The sequence below is a fragment of the Candoia aspera genome, chromosome 3 (assembly GCF_035149785.1).
Source record: "Candoia aspera isolate rCanAsp1 chromosome 3, rCanAsp1.hap2, whole genome shotgun sequence".
NCBI lineage: Eukaryota > Metazoa > Chordata > Lepidosauria > Squamata > Boidae > Candoia > Candoia aspera.
In genome coordinates this window covers 186198246-186224738 of record NC_086155.1, presented here as the reverse complement: position 1 = coordinate 186224738, position 26493 = coordinate 186198246, and the positions used below count along the sequence as shown (strand labels likewise).

Here is a 26493-nt window from a genome sequence, read left to right as displayed (position 1 = left end):
TGGTCTATGGAAGAGATTTTGTACCGATACCAGAATTGCCGCAACCTGAAACCCTGCCCTGCTCACCAGACGATTGGGCGGCACAGCTGGCAACAACCTGGCCAGTCATCCAGACGGCTTTAGCAGACGCACAAACAACGTACAAAAAATATGCGGACAACCACAGGGCGGAGGCACCGAACTACAAAGTGGGAGATAGGGTCTACCTCTCCACTAAGTTCATAAAGACCTCACAACCATCGAAGAAATTGGCACCGAAATTCATTGGACCTTTTAAAATCATACAGGTAATCAACCCAGTTACGTTCAAACTGGAACTGCCTTACAATTTGAGACGGGTCCACCCAGTGTTTCATTGTGCACTACTGAAACCAACGACCACATCCAAATGGCATGCGGAAGAACCTCCACCCCCACCCATAATGATAGACAATCAACAACATTTTGAAGTGAAAGAAATACTGGACTCAAGAAAACAAAGAGGAACACTACAATACCTCGTGAGATGGAAACATTTCTCACATCCAGAGTGGGTCCAGGCACGACACGTCATGGCTAGACAACTAACAAGACAGTTCCATGAGGCATACCCAGAGAAACCAGCACCATAGAACATCTTTGGGGGGGCAGTATGTCATGACCTCGTTGCAAGGCACAAAGAGCCTCACAACGTGGATCATGATCATTAAGGAAAAGGGGGAAGGAGATAATCTTTCAGGAATTAAACCAAGCACCCAAGGACACCCACACCCATGATCCCATCAACACCTGAAAGGAGGGACGTCAGAGGAGTGAAGATAAGGAGCACATGGTGCCCCGGAGAACTCAACCGTTGCAGGAAGACAAAGAGGACACCGGGGAAAACGCCCACGCAGCCATCAAGGATCCCATCAAGAGGGATCGGGGCATTGAGGGGTGGGGAAGCCCGGGGCCATACAGGGGGGTATAAAAGGGGCACCCCCACCTACCTACCCCGTTCCCGTTTTTCGTTCTGTCAGCTATCATTCCAATAAACCAGAAATCCTTAATACCCATTAAGTGAGTCTGTGTCTTATTGCGAAGCGAGGCTGGCCCTGACAGTGATGTTCTGGCAGGCAGGAAAACAGTTTCTGCAGGAGCAGAACTCCACAGCCAACAGAATGGCTGCAAAAAAAAAGGGGGTGGGTGCTTAAAGGAACAATCCCCAGCATCATTGCTACTGGACGGGAGCAGGACAAAAAGCCTGCGCAAAAAGGCTTTGAATGCAAGCAACCCTATTCTCCCAGATTTAAAACCATTGGAGGCTGTGCAGGTTTGGATGGGGAAAAACTGTCTCCGACTCAACCCTACCAAGATGGAGTGATTCTGGGTGTTTGGACCGCCCAGATTTGGGGTTGTTCCATCTTTGACCTTGGATGGTACAGCATTTCCCCCTTCAAGGTAGATACGGAATCTGGGTCTTCCTGGACTCGCAGCTCCTGCTTGGAAAGCAGGGGTCAGCTGTGGCTAAGAAGGCCTTTGCACAATTCCATCTGGTGTGACCTTTCTTAGATCGGGGGGGGGGGGCTTCAGACAGTCACTCATGCCCTAGACACCTTGCAGCTTGACTACTGCAATGTCCTCTACATGGGGCTGCCCTTGAAGACCACTTAGAAGCTTCAACTGGTTCAGAATGTGGCAGCACGGGCAGTGATGGGCATGCTTCAGTATGCCCATGTAACACCTCTGCTTTATGAGCTGCACTGGTTGCCGGTTTGCTTCCGGGTGCAGTTCAAGGTGCTGGTTGTTATCTATAAAGCCCTACGTGGCATTGGCCTGGTTACCTCAGGGACCATCTATCTCCCATAGTAGCTGCCAAACCGATTCAATCTTGCAGGTTGGCATGCTTCAGGTTCCATCAATTAAACCATGTTATATACCGGGACCCCGGAATCATGTCTTCTTTGTAGCAGCACCTGCCCTCTGGAATGAGGTTCCCCCTGAGATCTGGATGGCCCCCACTCTGCTGTTGTTTAGGAGAGCCATGAAGATCTTCACCCAGGTCTTTGGTAAGGGAGAGTGAGACCCCTCGCTTCATTGTGCTTGCCATCTTTTATCTTTATGTTTTATTGATTTTATTGTAATTTTTGTTTGTTTGATTGAAAGCTGTATGCCATAAGGAGTGTGAGAGGGCATTTCAGAGTTGCTCAGAGTCATTAAGGGTTGAGCAACATACAATCAACATCATCACTGTCATCTTTACTCTCTCCATTGTATGCATAAATTTGTCCTACAAATTAGGGAGACGCAAAAGCCGTGTGTGTGTGCGCGCACACACACGCACACAATCTTCAGTGTTCATTTTTGTTTAGTTCCCATTCTATATGTCTGAATACTTTTTTAAAAGTCTATTTTCCATGTTTGGTCAGTCAATAAAGCTTTTGCCAAAAACAGATTCCAAGAATGAATTATTTTAGTCCAAAAATGAAAAAGAAATCTGCTTCTATTTTCTGTGTCCAAAATTCCCTGTTAAATCAATAACTGACTTAAAAAAGAACTTTGTGTACCACATCTTAGCAACTTTATAGTACACATCATTTCCTAAATTTCTTAATGTTAAAATCTATTCAGTCAACAACTTGGCTGGGAAGGAAATATATTTATCACAATTTTTTTTAGGCGATGCATGGAAGCAGCTGGGGGAAAAAAGGCCCTTCTGACAGGGAATATATTTCCAAAAGTTTACAGAATTTGGCAATCTAATCTGGGGAATCTGTGTCTGCCCAGATGTTGCTCTGTCCCTCACCACTGGCCATGTTAGCTGGGGATTCTGGGACCTACAGCTCAGCAATATCTGAAATGCTACAGATTCTCTCTCTCTGATCTATTTGGCTATATTTGGCTATTCTGTGAAAGGAGTTACGCTACATCTAGAGTAGCAGGCATCATCAAGAAACAACTCAATTGTTAATGAAGACGTAAACCCTCAAAATCAGAGCAAAAACATACAAAGGTTTATTCATTCAATGCTCCTCTAATTCCAAACGTTCTGAACTCAGTCTGTCAATATATTCCTGTGTGTTTATTGAATACATATTCTGCACGCAGCCCTCCCTGAAGTGTCTCTAGAAATGTCAGATGGTTCAAAATGCAGTAGCTAGTATGCTGGTTTACTAGTTCTCTTCCGCTCACGGAATAATGTTACACTAATACTGCAGACAGTTGAACTGGTTATCAATTTTTTTCCCAGCATGATTCAAGTTCTAATGCCTTAAAAGGCTGGGTTCTATAATGCCTTAGGGACTAGCTCCTTGTGTGTCATCCTGCCCATTCTCTGTCATGGAAGAACAATTCAGCAAGTTTCTCAACAGCAACAGCAACGTTACAGAATGCCGGCCCACATGACGAATGGTTGGCCATTTCCCTAGCTAAAATTTCCTAACTGTCGAACTGCATTTTATTCTGGCAGGTTTTGTATGTCACAGATGATCTTTTATGGTTTGTTTTTGACAACTGAGCCCATTTTCTTGGTTTTACACTGTTGGTTTTACAAAACTGAAAATTATTAATGTTGTGTATCACCCTGACTGGATTGGAAATTATAATAAAGTAAACATAAATAAAATATCCATGTAGACTTACAAACACATAGCCCTGGATGAGATTATAACTAATGAATAATCCTCAGTTATAATAGATGAAGAGTGAATGTATATCTTTGGACTACAGAGCAAATGTTTTGCTATGTTTGATTCTTGGAACTGGGGTTTATTCTACCTCTAATTAGCTAGTGGTAGTTATTCTAACTGGAGTTAGCTTATAGCCCAGGATGTTTATTTTATTTATTTATGTGTTTATTAAATTTATACACCACCCATCTCACTATAAAAGTGACTCTGGGCAGCTTACAACTAAAACTAATAAACTATTATAAAAATACAAAAAAAAAAAAAACCAAATAGAAGATAAAAGAGGGAAACTAAAAGGCGGAGAGCGCGTCTTTAAGCCACAAACCACCCCAGGGTGGCCTATCACTCTTGGACCCCCAAGCTAGTTGGCAGCGCCAGATCTTGACGCTCTTCCTGAAGGCTAGAAGGGCGGGGGCCACCTCACCTCAGGGGGCAAGATGTTCCGGGGGGGGGGGGCAATGACAGAAAAGGCTCTCCTCAATCCTGCCAGTCGAAATGTTGTATTGTGTTCATTGGAATGTATGCCTGTATGTATCGGAGATGGGTAAGATAGTGCTTAAAAGCACCATTAACAGCCCCTCCAATTATATAATAGGAAGGAAATAAAACTACAGAGATTTCAGTAAGGTACCTCTAATGCTAGTCTGGAATAAACACAGAATCTTGGAAAATGTAAGAGGAATTCCCCACCCTGGTTAAGGTAAAGTCTATTTCAGTCTTCTTCAAACTTGGCAACTTTAAGATGGGTTCTGCGAGTCGAAGTCCACCCAAGTTGCCAAGGTTGAAAAACACTGGTCTATTTGAATCCTTTGAAATGTTTTTTCCCATATTTCTTCCACCTGGGCTGAGTTGCATTTATGAGATAAACTGTCCATGAACTTCCCTTTTGTCTCTTAAGTATTGATTTCTACTGTCCCTTCCGTTCCTTTCACAGCCCACTTGCAAGCTTCTTCCAAAGTATTAAAAATAATCATGTGGAATCTTGTGCAAACTAAGTGATCCCGTGCCCAATATCTTAAATGAGAATGTCACACATGTGGTCCTTTTTTAATTAAAAAAGTATTTGAAAAGCATACATTGCCACCTGTGGGCTTTTATATCCTAAAAGGTTTAGAAAGCATACATAAAGCTACTCATGCTGACTTTCACTATAGAAAACATTTTGATAAAGTTTCCCTGCTTTAAAGTTGAAACATGAAATAAATAAACCACACCAAGTGGGTTGTTCTCATATACAAGGCTGTGAATTACATTTGGATAAGCTTAAAGCACCTCAGTTTTCCTGATGTAGTTTTATCATGTTAGGGGAAACTATTATTATGAGAGTGGCAAATTGCACAGCAAATCAGCCTGTGCCACTGTGCTGGCAGTTTATAACCTGAAGTGCTCACCAACCAGGGAAAACAAAAAGTAGCCCTAAAAAATCAGAACTGTGTACAAACGTACTACACGCATGAAACAGCCTAAAGCAAAATGCCATTTCTCTGCTACAGGGTAGTTATTTGCATGTATGTGATGCTATGCATGCACTGAGGCAGGAAAGGCAGCCATATTGGGGCCTGCAGAAACAGGGGCCCCCACTGAGGTCCCCCTTGCTATCCACTCCTCTGCCTATATATTTTTGGGAGAATTTCCAAAGGTCATTTGCACCTAGTTTTCATTGCTGATCTAGAGCCAGTGGGGTTCCAGATGTGACTCAGGGCTTCCCAGATGAGCCCAGCAATCACAGGGAAAGAAGATGGTCTAGGATGCCATGATGAAGCCCTGGCTTGGTTTTTAGAAAACCCCTAAGCTACCATATATACATTCTTGCCACTTTTAACATGTATTTTTCAACATTCACAACAACAGCGTTTCAACCACCTAAATCATACAGGTGGTAACAGAAAGGTAGGTAAATAAAAGGGATGAGGCTTTTCTGCTGAGCTCATTACATGGAGCGGCGCCTTTTGGTTACGTAAGTTTTAAATGGGAATGATGTCATCTCAGAAGTGGCTGAAATACTGCTAAAAACAGTTCATTACTTTTTTAAAAAGATGAGTAAGTGACTGAAAATATACGCAGAACTTATCTTCCAGGGAGATTTTAAATCGCAGTACTGAACTCTAAACCCACGCTCTAAATAGTTTCAGTGTTTTGATCTGTCCCTGCCTGAAGCAGGAATGCTAGAGAATAGTCTGACATCTCTCCTCCTTTACGAGAAGCAGAAGTCTAGACAGTCTGGATTTCTCTGAGAACAAGACACAAATCTTCTGGTACTGCTACACATTCTACCTCTTTTATGGCATATGTACTTTCTGGAATATAACATGGATTCTGTTTATGAAATCTAGTTTTAAAAGATTCAGGATAGTACGTGCCCTGCCCCTAAATAAATCCAGATTCTGAAATTAAAGGTGGTGTTGGAGGAACTAACTCTGTATTATGGATTTTTGGTAATACTGTATATAAAATATTGGATCTCTACTTATTTTCCAACCATTGATTGTTTCTCCAGGCTAGTGTCCTGGTCTGCCTTCAGTTGACTGGGAAGGAGGGGACTAATGACACTGGACTGCTGGAAGTACAATCCTTGCATCCAAAGATAGTTTGTAAAACACACTGAGAAACAGGGTAGTTAGAAACAAAGGAGACAACCTTGATTCACACTAAGCCATATCATGGTCTGTTTGGTTTTGGTTTAGTATATTGTGTGAACTCATTTGTAGTGGTTTCTAAACCATGATTTATGGCTTAGTCCCTGCTAACTGTAGGTTACCCCCAAGATTTGAATCACCCCCCACTCTGTTTGGATTTTGGAAAGCCCTGAGGACGTGGCTCTTCACCCAAGCCTTTGGTGAAGATGATTGACCCTCCTTTTCCTCCTTTCCCTTGTTTCCATCTGGGTTGGTTTTCCCTTCCATCTTTGTTTCTTTGTTTTGTGTTTTTATTTATTTATTTATTTTATTTATTCAATTTCTATAGCTGCCCATCTCAGCAAGTGACTCTGGGCGGCTTAGTTTCATGTATCGTTACTTGTTTTTAAATGTTTTTAACACTTTGTAAACTGCCCAGAGTTGCTGGGAATTGGGCGGCATATACATTTAATACATTATTATTATTACTATTATTATTATTATTAATAAATAAATTGTAAGTAATTATACACACACACTCCATAATAAACTATGGGATTTACAAATTTTATGCAATTCCTTTAATAAGGAAAAAAATATAAAGGAGGAAAAAAAACCCACATGAAGACAGAGGAAAAAAAGAAAAGTTGAAATAATAAAAACATCATGCTACATATAGGAAATCATTCTGCTTACCTTATCCGTTACTTCAAAGAATAATTTTCATAAATCTTTTGCATTACATCAATAAAGTGCCAGTTCAGAAACAAAAAAAGAAAACACATATTGGGAGTCCAAGATTTTAATTCTGCAGTTGCACCAACTTTCCAAATTGAAATCTTCCTGCTGCTCACAACCCCAGCTAATGTTGGTTTATTCAATGAACTGTGGTTAAGCAAAACATGGCTTAGTATATCGTGTGAAGATTTTGCTTCGCACCAATGATGATCATATAGTTAATCACTAGACTATGGTTGAGGGAGTGAAAGAAAGAAAAGCCACCATCAACCCTCCTGAGAAGCTAACTCCACTAGGAATGATTTCTTTGGAACTGGTCATCTCACCCCCCCTTTAGTTTGCTTGACGGAAAGCTTAAAATGCTTCCTGCATTGAAAACTGGTATCTAATGTGATTTTCCTTTCCTTATTCCATCTTTTTTGTACTGTGTATTTTTAGATTCAAAACCTGAGGGCAAAGAATGCTTCTTCTTATTGACCTGAAAACTACACTAGGAGCATTTCAGGATGAAATACAGATTATAATTGCTTTAAATCCAATTTCCAGGGCCACAGGCAGCCCTCAAAAGATGTATGTGGCACCTTCAGTGCCCGCATTTGAATTTTTAATGTGACAGAAGAGGAAAATTATTAAATACACTATATTATTAGCTGCATTTAATTAAATTAAGTCAAACCGAATTTGTTTTTGGTCCATCCAACTCGTTGGCCTGGCCTGGCCTATTTTCTGGAGCAACACACCATTTAAAAGCCAAATGCATTTCTCATTCTGAAAGGAGTTGTTCAGCCCTGATGATCTATCATCCTCAGAGCTGACTCAGCCCACCCATGCCAGAATTCAACTTGCACAGTCCTTGCTGTACTAAATGATTACAAATACAAAGCATTTCTTTTTAAGAGCAATGAAACTTAACTAGAAATTCATGAATTGCCAATCTAAAACTTTGATGATAAATCCAAAGTAAATGGCATATCAATTCACACCTCTTAAACTCTGTTGAGTAAGTTAACAGTCTCCTTCAAGTCCAGCTCATCTAGTGACTTCACAGATAAGTCCATGTAGTTTCCTTGGCAATAGCACAGAAGGGCTTTCCCACTGTCTCCCTCCAGGATGTTTTTTTGACTTCTAACCTACAGTTCCTGGATTCTATGACATGTCTCATCCAAGAACCAGCCAAGGCCAGCCCTACTTAGCTTCCAAGATTAGACAAGGTCAGGCACATGTTACCACTATGTTGAAGAACAACTATAGCAATATGGAAACCCCAGATGGCTCTTGAGGGAATATTTACTATCTTTATTTATCATGCAGTGTGATGTGGCTTTATTAGATATTAAAGACATTTGGAAGATGTACCCATTCTGACTTTAAAAAGGATTCAGTGAAGTTCAATATTCAGGTAGTAAAAAGTAACAAAGTTACTGCTTTCTTGTCCTGGGTAAAATTAAAAGAAGATAGCAGTCTAACAGTCCATAGCTATTATTGCAAAATTCAAACGGCTGAAAGCTGAACTAAGTTTAGAAAGTTTCTAAAGCAACAATAGTTAACTTCCCAGTTCAGTGTTTCTGTAATGAAACAAAAATGCAAGAAATTTTTGCAATACTGAAAATGTGTGAGATGACCCACATTTTATACTAAATCATAAAAATCATGTTTAAAGTTTCACTGGAACACATGAATAGGCATATGTGGCAAATTTGGCTCCTCTTTTTTGATAAAAAGAAGGTAAAATACCATGTTTATCAAACTTCTCTCAAATATTTAACATACAGTTCCTTGGACTGGAGTTCCCAACTGGAATTGATGACTGGGAATTCCGATAGTCACATTGCAATAACATGTGTGGGGTGTTACACTGGAAAATGCTGTTCTCGTTTTCTTTTTCTTCTTTTAAATGGTCTAGTCCAATCTAGATACCCACTGACTGCTAGATCTGAGAATGAAGCCACAGGGGAAAAAAGCACTCTGTGGAATTAACTTTCCATGGCTAAGCAATTTTGTTATTCTTTCTAACATCAGACCTCAGTGTATTCCAGTGATTTTGAAAGCATGAGACTAGTTAAGCTCAGTGGAATTTTCAGTCCCCAAGCATGAAATATGCAAAATGTCACTCACCTGCTCAGGGTATTTACTGCCTGTTATTTCAGCAACTGTGTTAAAGGAATCAGCATCAGGATATGTTTTGGCTCCCATTTTCAGAGTTAAAACTATCTTAGTGCCCCGGGAGAACAATCGGGCCATCAGTTCGGCATCTTCAATAGAAATGCAGGCGGTGGGAATCTTGGGCACATCCGATTCATATGTTTGCATTCCAGTATGTGGGCTGTAGAAAAAAGCACAGTAAGCATGTTACCTTTGGGTTCACACTTCGAAGGAAGGTCATCTGAGCTTTACTAGACCAATGTGAAACTTGATTACTGATACTCTTCATTTATTTCTTGTGGGATAGCATGTTGTGCAAATCCAACCATGTGTTAATTTATGATGCAGTGTATTTTATGAAGCCAGACAATGGATTAATTCAGTACCCAAATTAGGTGTGTTATATCAACATAACCTTATAGTTTGTTAGTCTATTAATATCTGAGTTTGTTGAAAGAGCATCTGCTGTGCACTGATTAAATCTAAATGCATTTAAAGTTGAATAGATTAATCCTTTGGTAGCAAATGTGAGTGAATAGGCCCCAGAGCTGATGCAACCAATTAAATTAATCAATGTTCCACAGAGCGGTTTATTCCATCACAAGGTCATCAGGTTTCTTAAAGAAAACATTAATATTATCATATAAGCTGCCCATCCAGATGCATTCTGGATGCATTTTAGAATAGGCTCTCAGTTAGCAGTAGGACTCAATCTAAAATGAAGCCAGCAGAAGTACTGATCACCTATAAGAACTTTGGGATTTCCATCCAACAATGGCAGATACAGTAACAGAAAGCTCCTGACCCCTGGACATCAATAACATCACCACACAGTAGTACAGATTTCCCAGTCTACTGCCCTCCAGACATACTGAGTCTACATCTTCCAAAACATGATTTTGGAAATTACAGTAGTGTTGTCTACCCCGGTCCATCCAAAATGGTTTCTGATGGCTTTTACCAGATCATGATGATCCTTGCTGGGCTAAGGTATATGTTTCCATAGTGAAAGGGACAACAGATGTAGAACTATCATCTTTCCTGAAAAATATATAAAAAACAGGGCCGCCACTAGTTGGCAGCAAGGACAGAACTCTAACTCTTCTCCCCTGTAGTGTTCCTCTGAGTAACTGCAGCCCAGATCTGGCAGTCCTAATTTAAAGCATTTAAATTGTCTTCAATTGTTTCTGCCCACCCAGTACATTCCAGCTGAGCGGGTGTGCTCCAGGTCCTCTCCATTAAACATTGCCATCTTGTGGGACCTAGGAAGCGTGCCTTTTCTGTTGTGGCCCCTCTGGAACAGCATCCCCCCAGAGATAAGGATGGCACCCTCTCTCCTGGGGCTCCAGAAAGCTTTGAAAACCTGGCTTTGGTCCCAGGCCTGGCATTGATGTTTGTTGTTTATTTAATGGGCCCTGTTTTGTTTTGTGGATTTTGTTATTAATGCATTTTAGTCTGGGCTGCTTGTTGATTTAACACCTTTAGCTGTTTTTACATCTTCTTTAGTTTTGTGTACCACCCAGAGCTGGGTGGCCAATACATTTAAATAAATAAATAAATGTGTAGCAAGCCATTCCAAGATGTAAGTAGAATTTAATTTAATTTAAATATATGTTAAATTAATACAGTTAATATAATAATTTCCTACCTCCATTGGTTTAATAACTTTCTCTTGTCACATTAGAAATTACAATTTGGTGGCAACTTTGGGAGAAATTCGAGACATTCAGGGGCTGCAAGTGAAATGTGTAACATGAATTCTTCAGATGCAAGGTCAAGTGATTATGTATATAACCCAATGGCATCCTGGGTGGGGTGGGGATATGAAAGAAGTCATGGTAGTCATGACCATGAGATCAAAACTCAGCTCCTTTGTATGCATTTTTGATGTGTTGTGACTGCCATCTTGACTTCACTGATCCCCCCGCAGAGGCCTCTGTGTAACCCACATTATGGCCTTCCTAGTAACATTGGAACAAGATGGAAATCGCCAGTAACTCAGAACAAAGCTTGCAGGTTGTGAGCAGCTGTCTGAATCTGAATTATTGAATCAACCCTATTGACATTGATGTAATTTGGAAGAGAACAAATCAGACTGGAAGATTATTTTGGGATTCCCCCTCCCTCCTTTTTCTGCCCTGGGATAGAACTTTCATATTTGAAATGCATCAGATATCAGTTTGGCAATAAATCATCTTCTACACCTTCATCATACAAGATACAAGCAGTATATCTCTTTAAACTTGGGGGGGAAAGTCCAAGGGGGAAAAAGCTGATCTTTTTCGGTTGGAATTTTATTTCTGCATCTGAAATATATCTTCAATCAGAAAAGGGAAGTAAGTTTGGTTTTTTCTAGAAATTTCACTGAAATTTCATATACAGGGACCAAGTAACAGAACTCTCTGCCCCAAGAGAGTTTATCTTGTGGCTATCTAAGCTTTGTCCCCTTAAGGTACCTTAAAGTACAGGGGGGGAAAACCCATATTTAAAATTAGTAACAAAAAACAGAAAGAGAAAATTCTACGTATACTTTCCTATTTTCTCAGAATCGCAGAATTTGAAGATTAAAAAATTGTGAGTGCCAAAATGGCAAACTCTTTTGGTTCTTCCAGTATAGACTTTAGAGTATAGATTACTCTATAGATTTTAGAGTATAGTATTAGATTTTCCAGTATAGATTTTAGAGCTGCTTTTCATGCAGAAACATCGCTAGGATTGCTTTTTACAGTAAGTCCTCTGGAAAATAGCATCTTTAGTTACACAGTGTCTCCAGAGGAAGAAGAATTTATACATTTTGAACAGGAGCATTTCCCAAACCTCTCCAACACAAGGCTTGTAATTTGACTTTTTATCCAAAATTAATCTCCAAGTTTGCAGTTATATAGATCAGTGTTTCTCAATCTCAGCAACTTTAAGATGTGTGGACTTCAACTCATAGAATTCCCCAGCCAGCATCTTATAGTTGCTGTGGTTGAGAAACACTGATATAGATGTAATGTTCATTTATGCTTTCTGCCAGGTCAGTGTACCTGTGAGCTTCACCTACAGGAAAAATAAACTTGCCCTATCTGGGCTGCAGAAACCTGGACAATCACTAGGTGGCAGCAAGAGTTAAAGTTTTCTTCTAGCTGTTGTCCAGATCCTTGCAGCCCAGATATGGTTTACTGATAAAAAGGGCCCATGGCTTTTGCTGAACAGACCAACATCCATGTTGTCATTATATGCTGTAAGTAACCCAGTGACACAGTATCTTTTAGCCTGATGAAGAGCTTATTTACCCTTTTGTGCCATTCTGGTTCTTCTAGTAAAGGCATTGGCCAATAATGGCTTTTGGATCCAGTTTCTAAAGACACTTGGAATTACCTATGATGCACTCTAAATATTCTGGATTACAATTCTCACAACTATTTCCCATATATACTTTGTCTCTGTATCTACACCAAATGTAAGAACTTTGTGTAGTAAGAGATGACAGTGTCGCAGAATTAAAGCATCTGTATTGTTTCTATTACAATTCAAAATGGAATTATCTGACTTGTGATAGATCCATGCTGGGCCTTAGCCTCCCAATTTGGTACTTTAGAAGAAAGCCAGAAATATATTTTATATAGCCAAAAATGTTGATACTGCATGAGCTTCTGTTGACTTTTAACCCCCTCTAATCAGTGCTAACACAGTGCATTTCCATAATTTCTGCCATAATTTTCAGCCAATATTTTAGTGGAGTTTTAAATCCCCAGCATGGAGACACCACATGTGAAACACAGCAGTGCTGGAAAGGATGAGTAAATGGAAGCTCAGTAAATTAACAAACCCTATTCCTTAATAAAGCAGCAAAAGGTTACTGCTTTGGAACAAGTACAATCAATGGAAACAAAGAACAGAGACATTGAAGAAGCTGGCAGCTTATGGACCCCCTGCACAAATATAGAGCAATATAACTCTCCTTCATTACTTTGGGCCTCTAATTTGGAGACATCTTTGAAGATCTGGCAAGATATTTGATCTACAAACATTTGGAGAGAAAAAGCAATCGGGAGAAAAAGCATACTGAGTGTATTAATTAGAAAATGGCTTTAGCTTTGCTTGTTATGTCTGATTATGGGGATTGTAACTGAGGTTTCAAGGACTGCGTGGCATGTTGGTATGATTAGCCTTACGACTTCAGTATCGTCAGATTTCCACTGTTGCCATGTGAACAAAACAAGAGCAAAACCAAGCAAAACAAAACAGATTAATCATAAAAATGGCAACAGTCAGCAGAGACAGGTGTACTTCCATGAAGAATCATTTATTCACTACTCTAAATGGGCTAAATATTTGTTTGTTTGTTTATTCATTCATTCATTCATTCATTCTGTCTTGTATACTTTTATCACTTAAAAGGGTATGGGGTGCCTGTCCCTAAAATGTTCAGAAATCACATGAAGATGAATTAAGACCAGGGATTTTTGATAGGTTTGGAATTTTACTTTCCAAAAGATGTTCTTGTTTTTCAGTTTTTCCCTGGAAGGTTTGTACTGATCTTAAAAAGGAACCACAATAAAAAATATAGCCAAATACTATCAAATATATGCAACAGATGGAAATTTATATACTCCAAAGAGTCTAAGAAGTGTTAGATAAAGATCCCTACCTTGGATTTATTATTTCTAAATTGACATCTCAACTTTATGTTTGACATTTTCAGTGTTTATCTTCAATGTAGGTCATAAAATTCCTCTTATAGTATGAAGAGCTTTTATTAATACTACACAGCAAAGAGAAAGATTCAGAAAAAGAATTTATATCCTCTTTTGCTTTAGGTTTAGACTTATTTTTTCCCAGTCTTTCCAACAGGTGTCAGCTATACAGTAAACTCTTGGTTAAATTTAAATGCCCTGGGAAAACTGTGATTCAGTGGAACAACAGCTTGGATGACAAATGGTATATTACAACAGATGGCAGTTGCTGAAACAAATGACAGCATCCAAGTCCCGTTCTGGGTTTTCTATGTTCAGGTTTATTTACCTCTTCAGTAATCTAAACAAGTTTGCATACAACTAATTTTTGAACTGTATATATCAGAGAGCTTATTGGCAATAGAGCTAATTTGGTCTTCTGAGTACAGACAACTCATTCTGAACAAAATGTTGTTTTAGAAATTGGATAATTTTTCTGAATCCTTCCTAAGAGGCATTCTTGCTGAATTAGGAAAACATGAGGATTTCCCTGATCCCCAGTTTTAAACTACTTGTCCTGATGTATACTACCAGATTAATATACAGATTGGAAGAGATTTATTCCTCAATGACAGACCTTTTCTATGTTAAGACTTTTTAGTTCAAAATACTGTATAAGTGACAATATTTACTTATGTAAAGTATTGGGACCATATTCTTCAACCAGAGAGAAGTTCCTGGAACAGGTAAATAGTAAAAACAAGCCATTCCTGCCCTTTGATTCACAATTAAAAAAGAGGAGGAGGGTGGAGGAAAACAAGGGAATTCTGCCCTAATACTTCATTTTTCAAAATCTGTATAATCAGAAGCTTGGATTTTGTCCTCACAATGGCTGGAAGCTTCTGATCTCATAGACAGTTATTGCTACTGGTTGGGGCTGAGGTGCTGACTGGATGATTATGAACACTGAAGCTCAGTATAACTAGGTAGCATTAAACTGGGGAAGGTTGACATAAGGTATCAAGTAACATCAATCTACATTTCTGTGTTTTAGTGGCTGTATGAGATGAACCGTAAAATGGCCCTTTTGGCTACCAACTACAAATGCATGAAAAATTTTCAGAATAACTTCATTTTAGATTGCAGAATATCAGCCCAGATCTTTAGGCTGCCTTAATCGTTGAACAGAAGACATTCTTAAAGCAAATGGAGATTGGAATAGCCTGTTTTATATGAAAAAGAGGTTGCAAAATACTAAATTCAAACATATCTAAGTTTTGCCAAACAGAAGGGATCAAGTAGAGTTAAACATATGGTACAAATAGGAAGTGATATCTGAGCCATGAATGCAGGTGCTAGCAACAATTCCCATACACTCAGCAGCTGTGGTACATTGTGGGCTGGCCACATATTAGGGCTTGATGCGCTTTGCAAATATTTAGGAAAAGTGCTTTGGACCTCAAACGTTCTTCTTGCTATTCATTATAACAGCCCCTCTCCCCCACTCCTTAAAGTAGTATATCTTCTTTTCAGGCTGACACAAATCTGAAGTTCTATCAAATCATTTCCGAAGTGTGCACAGCCCTCCCTATCAGTCTTTCTAATGTTATGAAAGTGGGATTCATGAACGTTTCCCCACTAAGCTAACACTTTATGATTTAAATTAAATGTCTAATCTTAGGATTCTCTTTCATAACCTACTCAGTCTGGAGACCTGCTGATGTGTTGACTTCAGGATTTCTAATTCCTAGAAAGCAAAAAGCCGGGGAATATGGGGATTGAAATCCAACTCATTTGGGGAAGACCACTCAACACATCCACCTTCCATTTTGTTATCTCATTATTATTACCAAAACACATATGACACTGCAGCCCTATATACTCTCACACTGCAGAATGTCTATAGGACTTGCTTCTGCCTATAGCCCTCTAGTTTACTTTGATTTTTTTCTGTTTAATTTTAATATTTTCAAGTTTATCTCAATAATTACCTTCTGGCTTCATAATGGGCCAAGCAATTTAATTCGATAGATTCCCTAAAAGACTAAATATTTGAATGTTTGTTTTTAAAGGTTATTTTTGCTATGATTTTATGGCTCTTGACCCAGCATCCTTAGGAGTCTCCTGTAATATTGACAAGTGAGTGCCGAAATTTGCCCCTGGGAGAAAATGTGGAATGCTTAACAAAGAGATGCAGTGTCTTTTAATTTCCTATAAAGGTGGCACTTCCTGGAAGGATAAGCAGGAACCTCTTCAATATCAACTGCAAATTCTTTTTTAATTCTGGAAGACCAAGATTTAGCTACAAGAAAATGGGCAGAAAATGTCAATTCCTAAAGGGGATCCAGCTATATTGAACTAAAGGCATTTTCTAGAATGGGCTGAGACAGTGAACAGTACTTTCCTACCCATACATCCACAATTACCAGATTCTGTGATGTTTGTCAATTAAAAATGTATTACAGGAAAGTCTGTATGAAAATGTATATATTCATGAAAATTGCAAATAAGCATGACTATATTAAGAAAGTTTGGCCAAATATAGGCAATATGATGCTTGCATGCACCAGCATGTCCCCAGAGAACATCCTTCATACCTATCAGATTTCCTGCCTCGCATAACTTTTTGTAAAGTTTCTTTTAAGAAGATTTTTAAACAAGAGCCAGCATGCTGCAAAATAAACCATCAGACTCTTGCATCAAATACATTTGCAGGAATGCCTTTGAGCCCCACAAAGATGGGGCTGGATACAGGCATGTGCAAGGAGGGCAAAGGGGCAAGTGATAAAAAGTATCTCATGACAGAAACCCCATGATTTATGGACATTCTGTCAGTTTTTTTCTTCACTGCAATTTGTAACATGTCTACACTACTGAAAGACAGTGAGTATCGTTAGAGGATGTAATGGGCAGAAGGAATAACTTTGAGGAACGGGAGGAAGACAATGGTCAGATAAAAGAAATCTGAGTCCAGCCCAGAACTGTAACCTGAGAAAGTGTCTCAGACAAGACCCTCCCTGGTTCTCGCAAAGATAAAGGGAGGGAGAGGAGAAGGGTATTCAGACTTGCAAGATTCTGTTACTGTAATCTTATAATAAAAGCAGTATTAGCGTGCATGACATTGGTTACTTAGTCTGGTCTACCTTGAAGGGCTGATAGAGGTTGAGCTAAATGGATGACTGGTCGCATTCATCATATTGTCAAAGAATTCCAAATGTATCCTTGGCCTAAAAGAATTCTACTCCTGACAGTATTATTTCTCCTAAAAGTGTCCTCTTAGCACTCAGCAGGGACATCCCTACAACATGGCTAAGAAAATGACTGAGACTGAAAATAGAAAGAGGGTGGGGCTTTTTTTTCCTGGAAATATTCAAGATTCAGGCTCACTCTACTCCATTATTTAAAAATCAGTTGCTAACTTTTTCTTCCCCTGGGCCAGCAGGCCTCTGGATGTTCTATGTATCAGTGAAGTAGTCAGATGGAACCAGCACTTCCAGTCAATCTGTCTAAAACAAAAATGTTCAAAAAGGAATGCAATGGAAGCTGACAATGCCTCCTGATGCTGACTGACAAAAGGCGCTCTGTCCAGCTGGGCTGATTCAATGCCATTTGTCAGCAGGACAGACAAGAAAAGACACCACAGGTGGTGAAGAGGAAGACAGAGAGGCAGAAAAATCTTTGCACAGAGTTGCACATTGTCACTTGCAGGCATAAAGGGTAGGTTGTGTCACTGTGGAGTGACAGCAGTGATATTAGGCCCAGGTGTGTGAGTGAGTGTGTGTGTGTGTGTGTGTGAGAGAGAGAGAGAGAGAAAGAGACAGACAGAATATTGCTAAAAGAACAATAACAAACAACCTGGGTTTTTAAAACTTAAATCTTTTTTTCCCCACAGACTCTAATAGTGAAATATCCTTTAAAGTGACAAACAACACTTTCCATTCAAGAATGCAGATATATTGATCTAAAACATTTCAATATTCCATCTCTTCATTTAGTTAAGCTGTAGTTAAAAAAAAAGTACTATCACACATACTTAAACTTCTGAATAAATCACATATGGGCAAGTTTATCTAACACATTGAGGTATACATATACCATATTACAGCTTGATACATTGTAATAAATCAGACCTCTTTTTTTATCCGGTCTTAAAGATTACTTTTGTTTACGCCAATGGTGTGAAGTGAGGAAACATGCTTTTAATGGAATGCGTGTATTTGATATAAACAAGATCTGCATCATAGCAGCCACTTTTAGATAGCATTATATGACAGCAAAAGCCAGGCCAATGAGTTTCAGACTTTAAAAAAAGAACCCAGTTCTGGTAATAAAATTATTTCACATAAACATGCACTTTAGGCAATCTTTGCATTGATGTTTAGGGCCAAATCTTTAAGTAAAAGCCATCTAAGGTTCTGTAGAATACCTGGTCTAGATATGAAACCAAGATCCTTTAAAGCAGTGTTTCTCAACCTTGGCAATTTTAAGATGTGTGGATTGGAGAATGCTGCAGCAACCCCATGCTGGCTGGGGACTTCTGGGAGTTGAAGTCTACACATCTTAAAATGAGAAACACTGCTTTAAACTGTTCTCACTTCCTGGTGCATTATTACATTTGTCCTTTATAAACCTTTTTTCAGGTGCAAGATTATATTATCAGCAGTTTTATTTTCTGTGTTTGTCTCCTTTTTCAATATTTTCTATAGTAAACATTTGGATGAACTTTAACTTTTTTTCAACAATGATTTTAAAAAATCCAGCTGCATTGAGTTCGTGACTCAGTCTCTACTGGGCAGGGGCTTGTGTCATTTAAGATTTTTTTCTCTGTTTTTTGGAAACAAGACATGGATATTGTTGTTCTTATTGCAATTCTTTGTGGGCTCACTTGACCACAGCAGCTTCTTTCATGCAGCGTAACTAAATGCCTTCAAGCTGGGCTTGAAAATGTGGTACATCATAAAGTATCAGCAATACAGAGGAAACAGAACTTTGGGTTTTATCCCTCAGTCTACCCTGAGAAAATTCCCTCTTCAGATTTACTTATTTTATTCTTCAGCCATTCCGTTCAGAGATCAAGCCATCAAGGAAACTCAACTATGCAAGCACACCAAAGATACAGCCAAATTTGTTTTTAAAAATAGCACATTTGTGTATCCCTTTCTATTGGGCCCTATCAACTTTAGCAAAGACTAACCTTCCCATACCTTTCCCCCCACAAAAATTTTAAAATTGTTCAGCCTCCTGGTTCACAAAAATCATGCTAAAGTCAGGCTAAAGTTACGGCTGTTTTAATTACCAAGACTACCTGAAAGACCTTGACTTGTTTCCCAGTGTTTTTTTTAATGCACCCGCAGATCATAAATGCTGGACAGAATTCATTCTGAAATGCCATGATTCAATTCTCATATGGAAAGGAATGGGGAAAAAAGAAGCAATACACCATTTTTCAATATATTCTCTTTGGTGTCACAGGCAAATAACTTACTGAAGGGCATCTTATGTTTGCTGTGATGTTGCTTGCAAAAATATACCCACCAACTGATGTTTTCTCCCCAATAATATGTAGTAGTAGGCACATTAAGGGATATTCAGTAGTAATAATTTGGCTCTCCCCTTTGAGAAGTGGTGTGTATGTCTATGGAGGTGGGTTGGCTTCAGAATGTAATGCTTCCAAGTGGTGATGTAGCTATTGCTGGATGTGGGATGGAGGTCCAGGGACCCACATTCTTGGGGTGTCCACAAATTAAACCACATTGTAAACTAATTTTCTTTAACTTTCTTTTCCAGATGTATTTTAATTGATATTCCATCTGGAGGCACTAATGTAGATGAGCATTCTGAGAGTTGTAGACTCATACCTTTAAATTACCAAGTTGGGAAAATATTCAGTAGCAGAGTGAGATAGTTCAGACTTTTGAGTTGGGTTCTCTGTATTTTCAATGCCAAGGCAATGCTTGAGAGATTTTCTTTCTCAGGTGCCAAAATAACTTACTTGCATTGGTTGGCAAAGTGGACACCTTTTCTGCTTCACCCCAAGTCACAAAATGTCTTGGGACAACCTGCAAGTGAACATGAAAAGGGCAGGTAGGGGAACTATTCCGTCGTATTTAAATGTGAAATGTGCTGTTTCCCTTTTCAGTAATAATTTAGAAACAACATGCAGAAGCCCTTTTATGATTGTATGAAATGCAACTTTTAAAAATGTACGAAGCTGTTATTCCTCAGATTTGTCACAAAAGCATGAATGGCCCAAATAATGATGACTCTCCAGCTAGAAAGCAGCTTGAGATGTCAGATTCTCTACCTCAGCTACCACTTAGACATGAACAACGATCAGGAAATTTGTTTTCAACAAAGATGCCTCCTTTTCTGTGGGAACACACCTGAAAGAAGAGGTGAAGTGTGATTCCCTTTACACAATAGGCTCCTACCTATTGATAGAAAATGGAGCAATACTCTTGATAAGAGAAGCCTTTGCTCCCAGCTTTGCAGCTTCCACTGCTCCACGAACTCGGTAGAGCACTGTTTTACCGTAACTGGTATAAAGCTGGTTGTAAACCACGATCTTTCCCTGGGCTTCATGAGCTTTCTTGTGTAGGTCATCAAAAGAACTTACTACCAGCACCTCTGCTGTAATACCTGGAAATGACAAATTAGCCGTTAGAAATACAGGCCCAGTTCACAACATTTTGGGGTAAAACAGCCAAATAGCTGTGGAAACATTGTTAGTTAGTTTTACTTTTTCTTTTTTTAAAAAAGACAGCTCCAGTTTCTGAACTTCTAGCGTGAATAAAGTTGATAACAAAAGTAAAGTTAAAAAGTAAATGCAAGATGAAATAAGCATTTTCCTTCTGCCCTGCCTTCAGTATTCGTCCCTGAGAACAAATAAATATTTTTAGGGAACAGCAATAACTAAAGGAGTTTCTCCCCTACCCCCACATATTTTCATTACAGATTCATCTGAGGGCCATATTTCATAAGCCCTTTTTTGGTCTGTTTTTTGTTCTTAGTGAAATATTTCACAGGATGACCACAGAATAAAAGAACAAATTTTGTGGACTGATTACAGAGACAAGTGGAAACTATTCAAAGAAGAGAGGATGATTTGGTTGCTAAATATAGAAAACATAGGGCATGCCTGAAATTCTATCATTCTGCATTTCTTTGGAAACCATAAAACATACCACTAAGAACTAAACGGAAAAACAAATGCTGGTATGATTTTTCTTGCCACATACAGACAATTTATCTTGTTCCATAGGCAACAGAAAGAATGAGAAGAAGTCTCACAGCATTTCCTCAATACATCTCCAAAAATATAATTATAATCTGGTGATGATGATGATGATGATGAGTGGGTAATCTACAGTTAGATTCACAGTCTAAGACTGGTAGAAGCCTAATAATTCAAGTCCTAACCAAGGACCTAAGAATTATTAAGGTAGCATCTAAGAATATAGGCAGTTCCAAGCAGGGTGGTTATTTGTACAATTAGGGTGTTCAGGTCTGATAAATTCAATATTTCCAGATACCGAGGGAGTCCTTTGGGGTATTTCTCGGAGGACTCGTCATGATTGGTATAGCAATGGATTTCTTTTCCATAGGTGTTCAACTTCAATCTGCAAGTCCCAGTATTTCATAAATTTTTCCAATTGTTTTTCCTCAATCCTAGCATCACCCAGTATAGCAACATCAATGAACAAGACTTTCTTCTTTTCAATTACTGTTATATCAGGCATGTTATGAAAAAGATGCCTGTCTGTTTGGATCTTAAAGTCCCAAAAGTTCTCAACCTGTTCATTTTCCAAACCCTTCTCACCTTGATGGTCCCAGTAGACTTTACTACATTCGAATCCAAACCATTGGCAAGTTTCCAATATATAATTGGCAACTCAGTCATGATGCTGCTTGTAGTCAGTTTGTGAAATTTTGCTCCCGGTTTCTAACCTGATATCTTAACCACAGCACCAAAGTGTCTCATAATCTGACTTGAAGGCTTGTAATCCATTTCACATGCCAATTTTTTTTTCAGATTAGCTATGCAACACATATTCCCTGTGATACTTTATGGAAGTGAAAGTTGGACTTTAAAGAAGCAGGATAGGGAGAATATTGATGCCTTTAAAGGTGTTGTAGAAGACTCCTGAGAATACCGTGGATAGCCAAGAAAACAAACCGATTGATCATTGAACAAATTAACTATCATGAGCACTGATGGTGAGCAGGAGGGGGCCCCTATCCAGGGGGGAAAACGCATGCGTAGTAGCGAGAATTTGAGCTGTCATTCAAAGAGACACAGAGCAGACCCACCTTGACTTTTGGGGTTTATCTGTCTGGGTTTTCTCATGCTTCTTCAGTTTGTTAGGATTTTCTGTCTAATGTAGCAGTAATAAAACACTAGAGACCTATTCGTCTCGACGTGGTTCCTGCTTGTCAGGACATTAACCCAGAGTTCTCACTCAAGCACAAATGCCCAGGCTCAAATTATACTACTTTGGACACATTATGCAAAGACCCAGCTCTCTAGAAAAGGCTCTAATGCTGGGAAAGGTAGAAGGAAAGAGATGAGGATGACCAGCAGCAAGGTGGATGGACTCAGTTATGGTGGTGATGAATGCACCGTTGGGAGACTTGAGAGAACAGGTCATGGAGAAGATCTATGTGGTTGCTGGGAGTCAAAAACGACTTGATGGCACATAATCAATCAATCAACTGCAACATAACCACTGTCTACAGCAAAATACATCTCATTTTCAAGCTGAAGCAGCAGCAGAGAAGGTGTTCAGATTTCTGATTGAGGCCAGATAATTCCTATCCTCCTATGTGCACATATGGTAAACAACAGTAGTGCACAACACTACACATATGCAGAAAAGCTGAACACTAGGATGAAACAGTACATACATGACTATACATAAAATAGTTCTTCGAACAGATCTTTCTACTGTTCAAATGTAACAATAACTTTGTGAATATATGGGCATGTTTTACACATATATTAAAAAAAAGTGATTACCTGTAAGAATGCTTAGATCAGGACAGTAAAATAAGAGAGGAATTACTATTCCTCCCGTTTTGCAACCACTTCTGAACGCTGCTAGTACTTTCACTGGAGTGGGATTGCACGTCTGCAAGCAACATACTGGGATAAACAATTTTAAAAAGTCTACCCCAAATTATCGCTGACCTAATCCATTTTTATATCTCAGCAGAAAGAAAAGGTGCAATAGAAATTGTAGAGATAAATATCCAAGCAGACCAAAAAGTATCAGGTATGAATTGCACTTTTCCGACATGTTCAGAAAAAATTAGGGCTGCTCCAGGACTTCCAAAATGTCTGCTTGAGGCTTCATGCAGCCCATGAACTGCTTGTCCCTGATCCAGGAGAACAAAAATCAACCAAGCTGTAAGAAATGGGGTCTTGGATTTTGCATCCAGAAACAGGTAAGAAAGGTGTGAAAAATCTAACGGGCTCACTTTCCTGGCTCTCAACTTATTCTTTTTTTGAGTGCAAAAGGTGCTGTATTTGTGTATTCAGGGCAAAACCTACCACTGCTATTGTTGGCATGTAAGTGAAGTAAACTGATAGGCTCCAGCCACTCTTAATGAAGAAGAGTTTCAGCTGCATGCCTCAGAAACATCTTGGTGACAGGAGCATGCAAAGGGCTAGAATTAGGCCAGTGGAGAGGAAGCCAGAGATGTGGAAATTTTCATTTTCCACTAGAAAAATCAAGGTCTCTGCAGACTGGCACTGCAATCTATGTGACATATCAGCTTCTGAAACTAATGAGTAGAATTGACACCATGTAATTCATCCCAGAGCTCCATTTATATCCCGCACCAAGTGATAAAACATAGTAACATGGGCTCATGGTTGCTCATCAAGGAAGAAAGCATAGTAGCAATTCTTGGCAACCCCTTGTAATAATGAAAGATGCTTCCTACAGACAGGTCTCAATATCTTGGTTTCCTTTCACAGCTCATGCAACAAACTTCCCCAACTGGTGTCTTCTAGAGCTCTTGGGATTGCAGTTCACAGAATTCCCAGTCAACGTAATACACGTAACAAAATAATAAAGCCTCGGCTTTGCAGCTGACTGCCCCCAGCAACCCCATATGGGGCTGGGAAGGATTCCTTTCTGAAACCCTGAGAAGCTGCTGCATGTCACTGCAAACAATATTAGGCCAGATGAAACAGCTTCCTATGGCTTCTGGCCATGCTGTCTGGGAATTCTGGGAGTCACATTTCCAATATTTTTGAAGGGCAACAGAGCTACCCTAAAAATTATTCCAGATTTGTTTTTCCAAATATATGCCTAGTTCCTAAAGAAGAAAACATGTGTTCTAAATACACATACAACAATAGAGAAATAAATAAAAAACAGCTGTAACTCAGTCAATGAATCAAATGATTTTAACTGATGTAGGTCTGAAGGCAGCTCCATGCTTACATCTGTGATGGGTCATAGCAACAGTTTGGAATTGTTGCTGTTGGATTGTCCACAGCTGCTTCCCTGGTTAAGCTGGTTGAGGCAGACTCAGGGGTGGTGCTGTGGAACCTCAAGGTCATGGTTCAACATAAACCTCAGGGTCATTACTGGATCAATTCTGAATTTGATCGAGATGTTTGAGAATAGGGTGCCAAGGAGAAAAGAGAAGTTAGCCATCACTAGAGAATAAAAAGCAAATTTCTAGTGTAATCAGAAGAAATACATATAGACTTTAAAGAGGTTTGTAACTAAAATGCTGGAGGTGTCAACCTTCCTCAGGCTTTGAGCTATTGATTAATAGGGCTTAAGCTAGGAATTCACCTATTCTCAACTTGCACATTATAAACACATGCGTAAGCTGTTTTCTGTAACTTCTTACTGGGGAGAAAGAACTGCGAAAATTGTAATACAGTAACATTGAGCAGAACCAGCCTTCCTATTATGCAGACTGAGGAAATGGAGGTGGGCTGGGGGACAACCATGTACAGTGCCACCATCCATGTACCTCAGCAGTGGAAAATGCAATCTCAACTTCAGCATGGAAGAAAGTTTCAACAGTCAGCCCGGGCAGCAGATATACATGGGAACTGCACTTCTTGCTTTTTTCTACAGGAAGCAAAATGTCTTGGATTTGGAATAGTATTTAGCTCATGTACGCAAAAAAGTCAGAATCAGAGGCCAGATGCAGCTACCCAACATCTATTATCCTCCAGAGCCCACAGCAATGACTGGGCCCAAAAAGTTGGCCTGTTTTTTTCTTTTTTCATTGGTGGTTGGAGGCCAATCGAAGCGAACGTTTGTAGCTCGGGGTTGAACTGTGGAGTCCTTGGTGCTCTCTGAGCCTTGTTATTTTCTTGAAGACATTTCATTGCCAGACTAGGCAACATCTTCAGTGCAAAGAGGGAGTGGGCCTTGCTCTCAGTTTATATACCATGGCTTGTCCAGCTTGTGTTGGTGGGGGTGTTGTTCTCTCCTTGGGAGTTCCTTGATTGGGCTGTTATTTGCTGCTTGGTTGATTGACTGAGTTAATAGTTCCTTGATTAAGGTGTATTGTGCTGTTTGATTGTTCCTCTGGTGTTAATCCTAGTGTTAGTCTTTGCATATCTGGGTGTTGATTGCTGGTGAGGAGGTGTTCTGGTCTTGTGGCTTTTCTATTGTCTCTTCTGAATGGTATGTAAATGTTGTTTACCTCTATGTGTCTGTTGATGGCTGCTTGGTCTGAGTGCCAGGCTTCCAGGAATTCTCTGGCGTTTTTGGATTTGGCTTGGTTTAGGATGCTCAGTTTCCCAGCTGAAAGTATGGTTAAGTCTGTCCATGTGCTGTGAGATTAAGGAGTTTTCATCGTGTCTTCTGCCAGTTAGTGTTCGTGGATGCGCTCTGCTAGTCTTCTGCCCATCTGTCCTACATAATGGCTGTTACAGTCCTTACACTGTATGTTGTAGATAACTCCTGTTTTAATTCTTGGGCTACTGGGTCTTTTGGGTTACTTAGGATGTTTTGAAGAGTTTTAGTTGGTTTATGTGCTACGGTGATGCTGTGTGGTTATAACAGTCTGTTGGTGGTTTCTGAGATGTTTGTGATGTATGGCAGTGTTATCCTTTTCATAATGTGTTATCCTTTTCATAGCTTCTGTTGGTTGGGTTGTAGTGGGTTGAGCGGTCAGGCACTTTTTGATAAAGTTGAGCGGGTACCCATTTTGCTGGAAGATGCTGTATAGATTATCTGTTTCCTTTTTCTGGTGTTCTGGGTTGCTGCAGTGCGTAAGTGCTTGTCTGAATAATGTTACACAGCTCCTCTTGTGGGAGGTTAAGTTGTTACTTTGGTAATGGAGGACTTGGTCAGCGTGGATAGCTTTCCTGTAGACTTGTGTTTCCAACTGGCCATCATTTCCTCTACTGATGAGGAAGTCCAAGAAAAGTAGTGTGTTGTTATTTTTTTCTTCCCCTGTTGGAGGCTTTAAGGGGCAAACTGGGTGCCTTAAACCATGCAGAACCTGAAAATCCTTTAAACTCTTGAAACCTGTATCCAAAATAGGCCCCTTGGGACATGTTGCAGAAAGTCTGGTGCAGTCCTTGAACTGACAAAACTTGCTAGCTCTTTGGTTTATATCAGCATTTCTCAACCTCAGCAATTTTAAGATGTGTAGACTTCAACACCCAGAATTCCCCAGCTAGCATAAAGATTCTGAGATTGAGAAATA

At 39.5% G+C, this 26493-nt stretch overlaps 1 protein-coding gene across 1 annotated transcript in view; it reads right to left on the bottom strand.

The window, feature by feature from the left end:
• The window catches only part of CPQ (carboxypeptidase Q), a 166610-nt gene that overhangs the window by 116976 nt on the left and 23141 nt on the right, over nt 1-26493 (bottom strand). The window contains exons 3-4 of the mRNA XM_063300259.1: nt 20235-20442; nt 9116-9323 (exon numbers count right to left, since the gene is read on the bottom strand). Of these exons, the coding sequence (XP_063156329.1) occupies nt 9116-9323; nt 20235-20442 (416 nt within the window). The remainder of the gene's footprint in view (nt 1-9115; nt 9324-20234; nt 20443-26493) is intronic.